Below are 13,054 nucleotides of genomic sequence, written 5' to 3'. Positions count from 1 at the left end.
GTGTCAGCATCCCACATGGGCACTGATTTGAGTCCTGACTGCTCCATTTCCAATCCAGTTCCCTGCTAATAAGCCTGGGAAAGATGATGGTCCAAATTCTTGGGCCTTTGTACTTAAGTGGGAGACTTGGAAGAAATGCCTAACTCCTGCCCGTGGCCTGGCCTGGCCCAGTCCCAGTCATTGCAGCCATTGGGCAGTGAATCAACACATTAATTTTCTCCCTTTTTTGTGTCTCTCCTCTCCCTGCAAACCTGTCTTTCAAATAAATAAATCTTTACAAAAAATAAAAAAGAAATGTCACACACTCATTAAATTTTGTACATTCTTAGAGTTACTAGGGACCAGTGCTGTGACTCAACAAGCTAATTCTCCACCTTTAAGTGTGGGCATCCCATATGTTTACCAGCTTACGTGCCAGTTGCTCCACTTCTCATCTAGCTCTCTGCTTGTGGTCCGAAAGAGGAGAAGATGGCCCAAAGCCTGGGGACCCTGCACCTGCATGGGAGACCTGGAAGAAGCTCCGGCTTTGAAATGCTCAATTTTGGACACTGCGACCACCTGGGGAATGAACCAGCAGATGGAAGATTTTTCTCTGTCTCTCCTTCTCTCTGAAAATCTCTTTCCAATCATAAAATAAAATAAATTTTTAAAAATTCTTTAAAAAATTACTGGTTATGAGACATTAGAAAAGTCGAGGAAAAAATTTTTTTTCTTTCTTTTAAGATTTATTCTTGTATTGGAAAAGCAGATTTTACAGAGAGAAGGAAAGACAGAGAGAAAGATCTTCCGTCTGCTAGTTCACTCCCCAAGTGGCTACAAGGCAGGCTGGAGCGGAGCTGATTTGAAGCCAGGAGCCAGCAGCTTCTTCCGGGCCTCCCACGCGGGTGCAGGGTCCCAAGGCTTTGGGCCATCCTCAACTGCTTTCCCAGGCCACAAGCAGGGAGCTGGATGGGAAGTGGAGCAGCCAGGATATGAACCCGTACCTATATGAGATCTCGGTGCATGCAAAGTGAGGACTTTAACCACGAGACTACTGTGCCAGGCCCCAAAATTTTGTTCTTCAAAGACACAATGGGGGGTTGGCACTGTAGAGTGGCAGGTTAAGGCACAGTATATAGTCCAGCATGCCCTATGGGCACTGGTTCAACTTCTGACTTCTCCATTTCTGGTCCAGTTCTCTGCTAATGGCCTAGGACAGTAGTGAAGGATGGTCCCAGTGCCTGGAACCCTGTACCCGTGTGGGAGACATAAAAGAAGCTCTGGGTTCCTGGTTTCAGCTTGGTCCAGCCCTGGGTTTCTGCAACCATCCTGGGAGCGAACCCTTGGATAAGGGCCTGCCCCTCCTGCACTCCCAAACTTTGCCTTTCAAATGACTAAAGTCAAATGACACAATGGGAGAAACCATCTTTTCCTTAATACTCACATGACTTTAGTAGCTTGCTAGGGTGAGGATCTGTGTCCTTTGGATCTGTAGACATGGAATAGCCTGCCACGTGAGAGAGCTGTGGTGTTCCCGACAGGTGGGGTGAGAGGGTGTCTGTGGAGTCTTGGTTTTTTCCTGTAACTGGTGTGAACTATTAAGCAGAGAAAAGAGAATTAACTGCTAAGATAGTTACATTCACAAAATATCCAAGAATGTATAGAGTGTTGTACCACTTAAGTAGACAAATGATCGCATTTACACTTGGTATTAAATTAGTTTTTGTGGTGGAACAGGCTAAACCACCTGTTGTGACACTGGTATTCCATATCAGAGCATGAATTTGAGTCCCAGGTGATTTGCTTTGATTCAATTCTGTGCTAACGTGCCTGGAAAAGCATCAGAGGACAGCCCAAGTGATTGCACTCCCGTCACCCATGTTGGAGACCCAGACAGAATTTCTGGCTCCTGGCTTTGGCTTAGCTCTGTCCTGGTCATTGCAGCCACTTTAGGAGTGAAACAAGAGATGGAAGATATCTTTCTCCCTGTCTCTCTATCAACTGTTTCTGCTATCCTGTGTTTCAAATTAATACATTTACAAAAGACCCTAAATTTATTTGGATCAGTTTTTTAAGTTATTATTTATTTATCTATTGGAAAGGCAGACAGAAAGAGAGGAGAGAGAGAGGGAGAGCTTACATCCGCCAATGCTTGCAACAAATGAGGCTAGGCCAGGTCAAATTCAGGAATATGGAACTCTGTCCAGGTCTCTCATGTGGGTGGCAAGGAGCCAAGTGCTTGGGCCACCACTGGTTGCCTTCCCAGATGCATTAGCAGGATGTTAAATCTAAAGCCAAGAAGCTGGGACACAAACCAACACCTAGACCTCCCAAGGAGCAGTAACATACCTTGCTGTGCCACAATACCTGTCTCTATTCTGATAAAATCTGCTTTAAAGGGAGAAGATTGTGCATCTTATTTTTTTATTTGTTTAAAGACTTATGTACTGATTTGAAAGTCAGTTAAGAGAGGGAGGGAGGGAGGAAGGAAGGAAGAGAAAATGAGACAGAGAGCAATATTTTCCATCTGTTGGTTCACTTCTCAATGGCGGCAATGGCTAGGCAGGGCCAAGTGGAAGCCAAGACCCCGGAGCTTCTTCCATGTCTCCCATACAGGTACAGGGGCCCAACATTTGATTCATCCTCCACTGCTTTCCCAGGTATGTTCTAGGGAGTTGGATGGGAAGTGGAACAAACAGGATTCAAAATGGTGCCCTATTGGAATGCTGGCATCACAGGCCAACTTAACCCACTTCACCACTGCAGTGACCTCCAACACTGTACATTTTAAGGTTATAATAAAATGGTAGGTTATGAGAATTTTTCTGTATTAAGTACTCACAAATCCCAAAGAGCTGATGAGAGACAATACTTGTCCTGGAGTTCTTGAATAATCTTGTCTAGGTTTAGCCATGGAAGGTGTTGTAAGAATATCCATCATATTGATATCTACACATGCAAAGAAAAACACACACACACTTCTTTAAACCCTTCAAGTCAATAATCATGTATCGCAAACTTTTTCCTTTTCTATATTATTACAAAATTGGCCTATATAGGAAAAATATACCTGAAGAATCCACTGTGTCGCAGAGAAACACATGTGACTTACCGATGAATTAAAATAATTAAAACATTCACTCTGGAATGAGACCACAGAGAATATAACACAAAATCCTAGCTTTTCAGGAATCTTCAGTTACTAAGAAAAAATGGTGTTACCTTTTGGTAAATCAAATCTTGAAAAAGGTTGCAAATTACAGTCATTGCATGGAAATAATCATGTTTAAGCTCGGGTCAAGACAGCCTAGATTATTAGCATGTTCAATAAGTATTTTAAAATACTTCAACAATGACACATAATACTATTCTATTCTTTAGTTATCAAAAATGGTAAAAGAATTCTAATATTTCACATGTGTTATAGCAGTTTAAAAGGCATACTGAAAGTTTGAACTTAAGATATTTTATTTATATCTTACAGTGATAAGCAACAATAGGTCATAATAAACCTAAAAGATATTTTACAATTTTTTTACAAGTAAAATTTAAAAATCATTTAAATTTGGACTGGTGGGGTGGCAAGCTAATTATCCACCTGCAGCACCAGCATTCCATATGGGCACTGGTTTGAGGGCTGGCTGCTCCACTTGTGATTTTGTTCTCCGCTTATGGCCTAGCAAACCAGTGGAGGATGGCCCAAGTCCTTGGGATCCTGCCTGGCTGTGGGACACTTGGGAAGAAGTGCCTGGCTCCTGGCCTCAGAATGGCCCACTTCTGGCTACTGCGACTACTTGAAGAGTGAGCCAGTAGATGAATGTCTCTTTCTGCCACTCCTCTCCAACCTTCCTCCCCTCTGTGATTCTCTCAAGTAAAAAATTAATAATAATAATAAAAAATATACATATACATATTTAAGAGTTCAGAATTTAGAAAGTTCATGTAGTGAATTTACATGTATGAACTTATGAAACAGCTTTAGTGGCATCTCATAGCATTTGTACCCAAATTGGTAATTTTGCAGTGAAATACATGAAGTGGGATTAATTAATTCAGGCGCCAAAAAACTCCACATCAGCTTAGGTCAGACTTTGTTAAACTTAGAGAAAACTTTTAGGTATTTACAATCGTTTGTACTTCAAATAAAAAACTGCAGAAATGCCTATTTTTTGAAATAAATATAATGTATAAACCCAATTATAGGTTACCACTTACCTTAAGTATAGCTTTCATCATTCTTTTTTAATAGAGCATGAAGAAATCAATCTAGGGGGCCTGGCAGCATGGCCTAGCGGCTAAGGTAATTGCCTTGAACACGCCTGGATCCCATATGGGTGCCAGTTCTAATTCCAGCAGCCCCACTTCCCACCCAGCTCCCTGCTTGTGGCCTGGGAAAGCCGTTGAGGACGGCCCAAAGCCTTGGGACCCTGCAACCGTGTGGGAGACCCAGGTTCGCGGCTTTGAATCAGCGCAGCACTGGCCATTGTGCGCACTTGGGGAGTGAATCATCGGACAGAAGATCTTCCTCTCTGTCTCTCCTCTCCTCTCTGTGTATCTGACTTTCCAATAAAAATAAATAAATCTTAAAAAAAAAAATCAATCTAGGAGCTGGCATTGTGTCCTATCAGATAAAGTCACTGGTACCATATCAGCCTCCCAAACTGGCGTTGGCTTTTGTTCTGGCATCTCTACTTCTAACCAGCTCCCCGCTAATGGCCTGGGAAAGTGTTGGAGGATGGCCCAAGTATCCGGGTACCTGCACTCACCTGGGAGCCTCAGAAGCTCCAGGTTTGGCCTAGTCCAGCCTTGGCCACTTTATGCATCTGGGGAATGAACTAGCACATGGAAGATCTCTGTGTCTCCCTCTTCCGATTTTTAAATAAATACCACTAGATCTATTAAACAAAAAAAACCCCAAGATTTCAAAATAACCACTGCTGTTTTTCAATTTTAAGGGAAGAAAGATACCATTTTATTTTTCTAGCACATTTTAGAATAAATAACCAAATCATATTTGCTAAAAACCAACAAAACAGTGTTAGATAATGAAATTCAGTTTGTAAAATTGGTTGGACTTTTGAAAAGGCACTTACCCTGAAATTTTTCTTACCTCTATTCAAAGTCACTTTGGAGAGGCCAAAGTCTGTCAGTTTAATATGGCCCTCATTAGTGATAAGCATATTGTCTGGTTTCAAATCCCTGGACATGGAAAAGGGAAAGAGTAGACAATTCTTAAAGTGCTAGTGTTGACAGCCTGCAGGGGCTGAGGGAGGGAGACGGAGATGGAATGAGAGACAGCAGAGTCGAATTCTCATTTATATCCCGTGTAGCAAAGGAACTCATTAATGATTTTGAAAAGTGCAGAAAACACAGCCTGGCGGCGTAGCCGAGCGGCTAAAGTCCTCGCCTTGAAAGCCCCGGGATCCCATATGGGTATCAGTTCTAGTCCCAGCAGCTCCACTTCCCATCCAGCTCCCTGCTTGTGGCCTGGGAAAGCAGCTGAGGACGGCCCAATGCATTGGGACCCTGCACCCGCGTGGGAGACCTGGAAGAGGTTCCTGGCTCCCGGCTTCGGATCGGCAAAGAACCAGCTGTTGCGGTCACTTGGGGAGTGAATCATCGGACGGAAGATCTTCCTCTCTGTCTCTCCTCCTCTGTGTATATCTGGCTGTAATAAAATGAATAAATCTTTAAAAAAAAATTTGTTTCATCTAATAATAAGGCTTATTTATTCTAATGGAATACTTAATGAATAAAGCCAAAGATAAGCTAATATGCAATCATTTCATTTGTATAGATTCATTTATCAAAAAAACAGTTTTGCTTTTGAAAATTATTTTCTGCACTTTTTTTTTAAAGATATTATTTATTTATTTTTTAAAGATTTATTCACTTTTATTACAAAGTCAGATATACAGAGAGGAGGAGAGATAGAAAGGAAGATTTTTCATCCGATGATTCACTCCCCAAGTGAGCCGCAACGGAACGGTGCACGCCGATCCGAAGCCAGGAACCTGGAACCTCTTCTGGGTCTTCCATGCAGGTTCAGGGTCCCAAAGCTCTGGGCCATCCTCGACTGCTTTCCCAGGCCACAAGCAGGGAGCTGGATGGGAAGTGGAGCTGCGGGGATTAGAACCGGCGCCCATATGGGATTCCGGGGCTTTCAAGGTGAGGACTTTAGCCGCTAGGCCACGCCGCTGGGCCCAGATGAAACAAATTTTAAGCCAGTTCAATCTCACACTTACACGATTCTAAACGCAGGTAAGATTCAACTCCTACATAACCTGCCTGTCAGGAAACACTACAGCCCAGGGCAGAACTCCAACGTGTTAGCACTTCTGTATGATTGTGGCAGCACCAGGAGAGGAGGCAACTCTGCACATGCACATCCAATACTCATGTTCAAAGCATGTTTCAAAAATACAGAGAGAAGAAAGATAAGTGAATGGGATTCCTAGATGCATACAAATTACTACTGAACTTCAGATACTGTGGAAATACAGGCAAGTGTTTCCTACAGATGAGTTCAATTCAGAACAGGTAATTACTCCTATTTGTAAGTACTAGTCTGGAGAGAAGTTGGCCTTTACCTGTGGATGATTCCATGTCTATGGAGGTAGTCCAGAGCCAGTGCTACCTCAGAAATGTATTTCACAGCCATGTCTTCATCAAAGTAACCATATATATGCAGAAGAGACTTAACATCTCCACCGATAAGATATTCCATTACCTAGCAAAAGGAAATGAAGGTTGTGACCACATGATTACTTGATTTTTCATTTAATTTAAAGGGCAATCGAGAAAAGGGGTAGGGGAGAGAGGGAGAGAAGGAAAGAATTTTCCATCTACTGGCCACCCCCGAATGGCCACAACAGCTGGGGCTGTGCTACGCTAAAGCCTGAAGTTCCTTCCAGTTTCTCTAATGCGGGTGCAGGAGCCCAAGCACTTGGCCACTTTCTGCTGCTTTCCCAGGCACATTAACAGGGAATTGGAAGTGGAGTAGTCAGGTCTCAGGCCTGCACCAATGTGGGATGTCAGTGACAGCTTAATCCACTATGTCATGACATTGACCCCAGATTACTTCCACAGTATTTGGGTATTATTGATTTATATTTTTAACATGTTTCTGTAATAATATACATCTTCTTACTACCACTCATTATATATGAATACCAAGTTTACTTATATTATCATATCATTTGTTTCTTTTATTCGATAGAATGACAAAGAGAGGGCGAGACTGAGACAGAGAAAGTCTTTCATTTCCTGAGTCACTCCCCAAAGGCTCACAATAACTGAGTCAGCCCAGATCCAGGCCCAGAACCCAGACCTAAATCTGGCTCTCCTGTGTGGGGGGCAGGGACCCGAGTCACCTGATAAATCATTTCCCATATTCTCAGGTACCTTAGCAGGAAGTTGGACAGTAATCAATGATGAGCATGCTTAACCAGGTGCACCTTGCCGGCCACCAACATGTAGTTACTGTTCAGTGTGAACTAAAAACAAAGTCTGCAAGAATACTGCAATCATCTCTCAAGTACCTTCCATTTCATTACACTCACTGTTAGCATCTTGTGACATTTGTCTTCTTCCTTCTACATACATTTGCCTATAAAACAAATTCTTAATCTATGTACATTAATATTATATTTCTATTATAAACCATAATATAATTAACACAAGAAACACAAATATCTATTAAATATATGTGTGTCTTTTTCTTTTTTTTTTCTTTTTTTTTTTATTATTTAACTTCATTAATTACATTGTATTATGTGACACAGTTACATAGATACTTGGGTTATGTCTTTTTCTTTACACTAAAATGTTTATTTTTTAAAAAGCAGCAACATTAGCAGAAAATTTTTTGGTAACAATTTGAGAATAAAGTTGAAAACATCATGGCTTTTCATTACTAAAATTTTTATCAGGTATTTGCTAACAAAATCAAAAAAGCTTTTTTTAATCTTTTTTTTTTTTTTTTTTTTTTTTTTTTTAAGAGGAGGAGAGCCAGAGAGGAAGATCTTCTGTCCGTTGACTCATTCCCCAAGCAGCTGCAAGGGCCGGAGCTGCACCAATCCAAAGCCAGGAGCTCAGAGCCTCTTCTGGGTCTCCCATGTGGTTTCAGGGTCCCAAGGCTTTGGGTCATTCTTAACTGCTTTCCTAGGCCACAAGCAGGGAGCTGGGTGGGAAGCAGGGCCGCTGGGATTAGAACTGGCACCCATATGGGATCCTGGCATGTGCAAGGTAAGGACCTCAGGCACTAGGCCACCACACCAGGCCCAAGATTTAAAAATTTTAATGTTTTTATTTATTTGAAAGAGAACGAGTCATCAAAGAGAAAGATCTATCTGCTGATTAATTTTTCAATTACATGCAACAGACAACTGATGCTGAGTGTCTTTCACCTGGGTGGCAGGGATCCATATAACTGAGCCATCTCCCACTGCTTCCCAGTGTGCAGAGAAGGAAACTGGATCATAAGTGGGGGTGTCAGGACTTGAACTAGCCATTTCAACAAAGGACATGGGTGGTCCAAGTGATTTCTTTAACTTCTGTGCCTAATGTCTGTCCTTTGATTTTTTTTTTTTAATGATTATTTATTTGAAAGGTGGAGTGACAGAAAAGTGAGAGCAAAACCCAGAGTGAAGGAAGAGAAAGAGATCCTTCATGCCCAGATCTCCTCTCCACTAACTCACAACAATCAGGGCTAGACCAGGCCAAGGCCTCCAAGTGTCCCTCAAAGGCAGTGAGGGTCCCAAGTTCTTAGGTCACGTTGCACTGCTTTCCCAGGTGCATCAGCAAATTGGGTCAGAAGTGCAGCATCTGGACCTTGAACTGGTGTTCTGATATGGGATGCCAGTATCACAAGCTGTGCCACCATGCTGGTCACTGATTTTAATAGCGCGAAGAACTCAGTGAACAGGTATTACATAATAGACGCCAGAATTCAAATATTCCTGATTATTGCAATGTTACACCTTTTAGCACCTCAACTCATGCCCAAGCCCCAAGCCAGGGTCATGCATGGCATTTAGATGTTATGCTTCTTTGATATCCTTTAACCTGGAGCAGTTTTTCTTACAGTTTTCAGCAGTACAGGCTTATTTATAGAAATACTTCAGTCTGAGTTTGTCTGATTATTTCTCCATAAAGAAATACAAATATAAAAAAACAAACAAAAAACCCCCCAAAAATCTGCTTATTTCTCCATGACTTGGTTCAAGTGATTTATTTTTGGCAAAAGTTCTTAATTTCTCTTTTTATACAATAATACAAAATGGGGCTGGCAAAATGGCCTGGTAGGTTAAGCCTAGGCCTGTGGGGCTGGCATTCCAATTGCAGGCTGCTCCACTTTTGATCTAGCTCCCTGCTTATATTCTGGGAAAGCAGTGGAAGAAGGCCCACGCCCTTGTGCCCCTGCACCCATGTGGCAGGCCTGGAGGAAGCTTTGGGCTCCTGGCTTTGGACTAGTTCATTTCTGGCCGGTGCGGCCAACTGGGGAGTGAACTATTGGATGGAAGATTTGTCTCTTTCTCTCTTTATAATCTTTCACACTAGCCCCTAGACTGTGGTCTCTGTACAGCATTCCTAATAAAAGGGGTTAGACTTTCTTGACCTGGCCTACAACAGGTTACAAACAAAACAAGCCTTACACATTTTGTCAGAAGAAAATAAGGATATTAGTATAGAATGTAGAGACACAGGAAGATAATTAAAGCTTTCCACTGGCTAGAAGGAACTCTAATGGTTAAACGTAGAACAATTTGAGTACAAATAATCACAACTGAAGTGGATTAAAACACATCTACTCCACAAAATTTCACAAATTCACAAAGACCTAAAAAAAAATGCAGTCAGCTAGAAGTTTAAAAATTAGACAAAAGGGTCCAGTATAGTAGCTTAGTGGCTAAAGTCCTCATCTTGCATGCCCTGGGATCCCATATGGTTGTTGGTTCATATCTTGGCTGCTTCACTTCCCATCCAGCTCCCTGCTTGTGGCCTGGGAAAGCAATGGAGGATGGCCCAAAGCCTTGGGACCCTGCATATATGTGGGACACCCAGAGGAAGCCCCTGGTTCCTAGCTCAGATCAATTCAGCTTCAGCTGTTGCAACCACTTGGAGAGCGAACCAGCGGATAGAAGATCTTTGTCTCTCCTTCTCTGTAAATCTGACTTTCCAAAAAAAAAAAAAAAAAGATTTTAAAAAGACACAGAGAGCAATAATTTGTTCTGCCTCCCTTACATTATAGCTAAGTTAGAACGATTAAACAATGAAGAATTCCAGCTAATAAAAGCAGAATAATAGAATTAAAAATCATTTTATAATATCATTAAAATCAGTGGAGGCCAAAACCATTAATTGAAAGTTTCATGGGTGCTGGGGTGAGCAGAGTTGAGTGAGAACTTCAAGGGAATTCATTACTTTACTCTTTGAATTTTTAAGTGTTTGAGCATTTCCATAATAAAAGGGTCTTTGATCTTCAGGTTCCTTGTACTTAGCACAGTAGTAGACACTCATTTTTTTTTTTAAAGATTTATTTTATTTTTATTACAAAGTCAGATATACTGAGAGGAAGAGAGAGAGAGAGGAAGTGGAGCTGCTGGGATTAGAACCAGCGGCCATATGGGATCAAGGCGAGGACCTTAGCCACCAGGCCACACTGCCAAGCCCGACACTCATTTGTTTTTAATGTGGTTACCCTCAGGCCTTCCCTAACTCTGATTCTCACATATCTAAGAAATCTCTAGACCAGGGCTCCTCAAACTTTAATATGTGTAGAGACCTTGTCAACAAGCAGAATCTGATTTAGCAGATTTGGAGTGGGGCCAGAAATTCAAAATGTCTCAAAAGTTCCCAGATGCTACCGATGTTCCTGTCTGTGGACTAGCCTTTAAGCACAGAGGATGTAAACCAGTTGATGAAGTTAGGTAAGACATGTTCTACTACCTCATTTTGGAAAGAAGGGGGAAAAAAAAAACCATTAGAGGACTCAGACACTGAAAAAGAAAAACAAACAAAAAGCACAACCTTACCAAGTGGAACAATTTGACCCAGCCACTCAATATCCCTGCTGAACTAAGGTTGGAAAATCCTGATTACTACAGGGCTTAATCAGGCTGCATGCTACAAGCTGCAATCACGCTCTGAGGAAAACGTGCACACTGTACATGAAATACTATGTGGTAATGGCACTGAAGAGCCTCATGGAGGATTAAAGGATTACACAGCTGCCTACCTTCTCAGGAAATGGCATATGGCAATGTCCTTTTCATATGAAGCACTAGCAAGTATCTGAAGTTTTACGGGTCTTTCTTGCAGCTACCTGATTTGGCCATTGTACCAACACATGTCATAGCTAGCATGTAAACAAAAGAATATGACTGGGTTCCAATAAAACTCCACTCACTGAAATTCAAATTTCATGATTTTTCACATATCTCAAAATACTATTCTCATTCTGAATTTTTCCAACATTTAGAAAAAAAAAAAATAGAAGAACTATTCTTAGGTAGTATGCTATACAGAAACAGCAGTGAGCTAAATTTGGCCCATGGGCCATACTTTACCACGGTGGCATGTTAGTTATTCATACAGGACTATATTTGGAAATCATCCTCTTACTGCCAAATCAATCTCTATATAAAAGTATTTCTGAATACATGTCTCTCGACTCACTGAAAGCTCCAGAAATCAGGCCTCCATCTTGTACTTTCTCAGAATCAAAATCTAGAGGTCTCCTGAGGGGATCCTTTTAATCTTGCTTTGAAACTGAATCTCAGTGCAAATTTGCACCCTTATTCCAAATCCTCCTCCCTGAATCACTCGGTCCATCCTTTAAAGACGAGTTTGCAATAAACACAAAGATACTATTCTCAGCACTGTTTAGGAAATACAAAGTTTAAAAACTCAAAAGCCAACTCATCAACAGGACAGGCATTATCATCTAAAGAAATGATGGAATTCATGATAAAACTGACAGAATTCTATGCAGTCTCCACAACAGACACAGAAGAAAAGCATTTCCAGGACGGTCACATTTCATCATACATTTAACTGATTGTGGTTTGTTAAACAACAACAACTTTTTCCTGAATGAAACCCAATACATCGGTAAAGATGAATGCTTACCACTGTCCTAAACATATTCTTGACTTTCTAACATTTTCAGGCCTTTCCATTAAAAGCTGGCACGATGAGTCTGGCATGGTAGTCAGGTGGCTAAAGTTCTTGCCTTATACGCGTTGGATCCCATATGGGTGCTGATTCGTGTCCTGGCAGCCCCGCTTCCCATCCAGCTCCCTGCTTCTGGCCTGGGAAAGCAATGGAGGATGGCCCATAGCCTTGGGACCCTGCACCCGTGTGGGAGACCTGGAGAAAGCTCCTGGCTTTGGATTGGCTCAGCCCTGGCCATTGCAGCTACTTGGGGAGTGAATCAACGGACAGAAGCTCTTCCTTTCTGTCTCTCCTCCTCTCTATGTATTTGACTTTCCAACAAAAATAAAATAAACCTTACAAAAAAAGCTGGCACTACATTTAACATTAGCTTAAATATATTCAAAGTGTCACACTCAAACATGAGAGTTGGGTTATACCTTACTATAGCAGAGGAGCTAGAAGTTAGACACCATTTCTAAAACGTCTTTATTTTCAGGCGTATAGCTTGAAACTGATTGTGATGTTCTTTCTCTTTGGAGGTCTAGTCAGTCTCAGGTTTTTAGCAGAGAAAAAGGTTAAAGTGTGGTATATTCACATACCAATCACGGACTCTTGGAGGCAACCAAGTCATAACAGGTATGTGATTTCTGCTGATTAACATAAACCTCAAAGCCTGGAATCCATATCCTAAAGATCCATTCATTCACCAAAAACATCTGTAAGTGCTAAACAGAAGCTGCTGTGACTATCAAACACCTACTCCACAAACTATCTCTTAAGTCAGAAGCAGCTTTGTAACAACTGGAACCTTTGCCGCTTTTCTGTTCCCTGCAAATCCTTCCCTAGGTTAGCAGAGTGTCAGCGCTGGTTTCATGGTGCAGTGAGTTAAACTGTCAAATGAGAAACCTTCATCATG

The 13,054-nt window shown here is 41.6% G+C and overlaps 1 protein-coding gene across 1 annotated transcript in view; it reads right to left on the bottom strand.

Annotated features, from left to right (window-relative positions):
• The window catches only part of MASTL (microtubule associated serine/threonine kinase like), a 52,081-nt gene that overhangs the window by 23,514 nt on the left and 15,513 nt on the right, over positions 1–13,054 (bottom strand). The window contains exons 3-6 of the mRNA XM_004588534.3: positions 6,570–6,709; positions 5,090–5,178; positions 2,822–2,928; positions 1,424–1,574 (exon numbers count right to left, since the gene is read on the bottom strand). Coding sequence (XP_004588591.3) covers positions 1,424–1,574; positions 2,822–2,928; positions 5,090–5,178; positions 6,570–6,709 — 487 coding nt within the window. The remainder of the gene's footprint in view (positions 1–1,423; positions 1,575–2,821; positions 2,929–5,089; positions 5,179–6,569; positions 6,710–13,054) is intronic.

The sequence above is a fragment of the Ochotona princeps genome, chromosome 10 (assembly GCF_030435755.1).
Source record: "Ochotona princeps isolate mOchPri1 chromosome 10, mOchPri1.hap1, whole genome shotgun sequence".
NCBI classification, from domain to species: domain Eukaryota; kingdom Metazoa; phylum Chordata; class Mammalia; order Lagomorpha; family Ochotonidae; genus Ochotona; species Ochotona princeps.
Note: the sequence above shows the minus strand (reverse complement) of the source record. Positions and strands in the feature narration are given on the sequence as shown.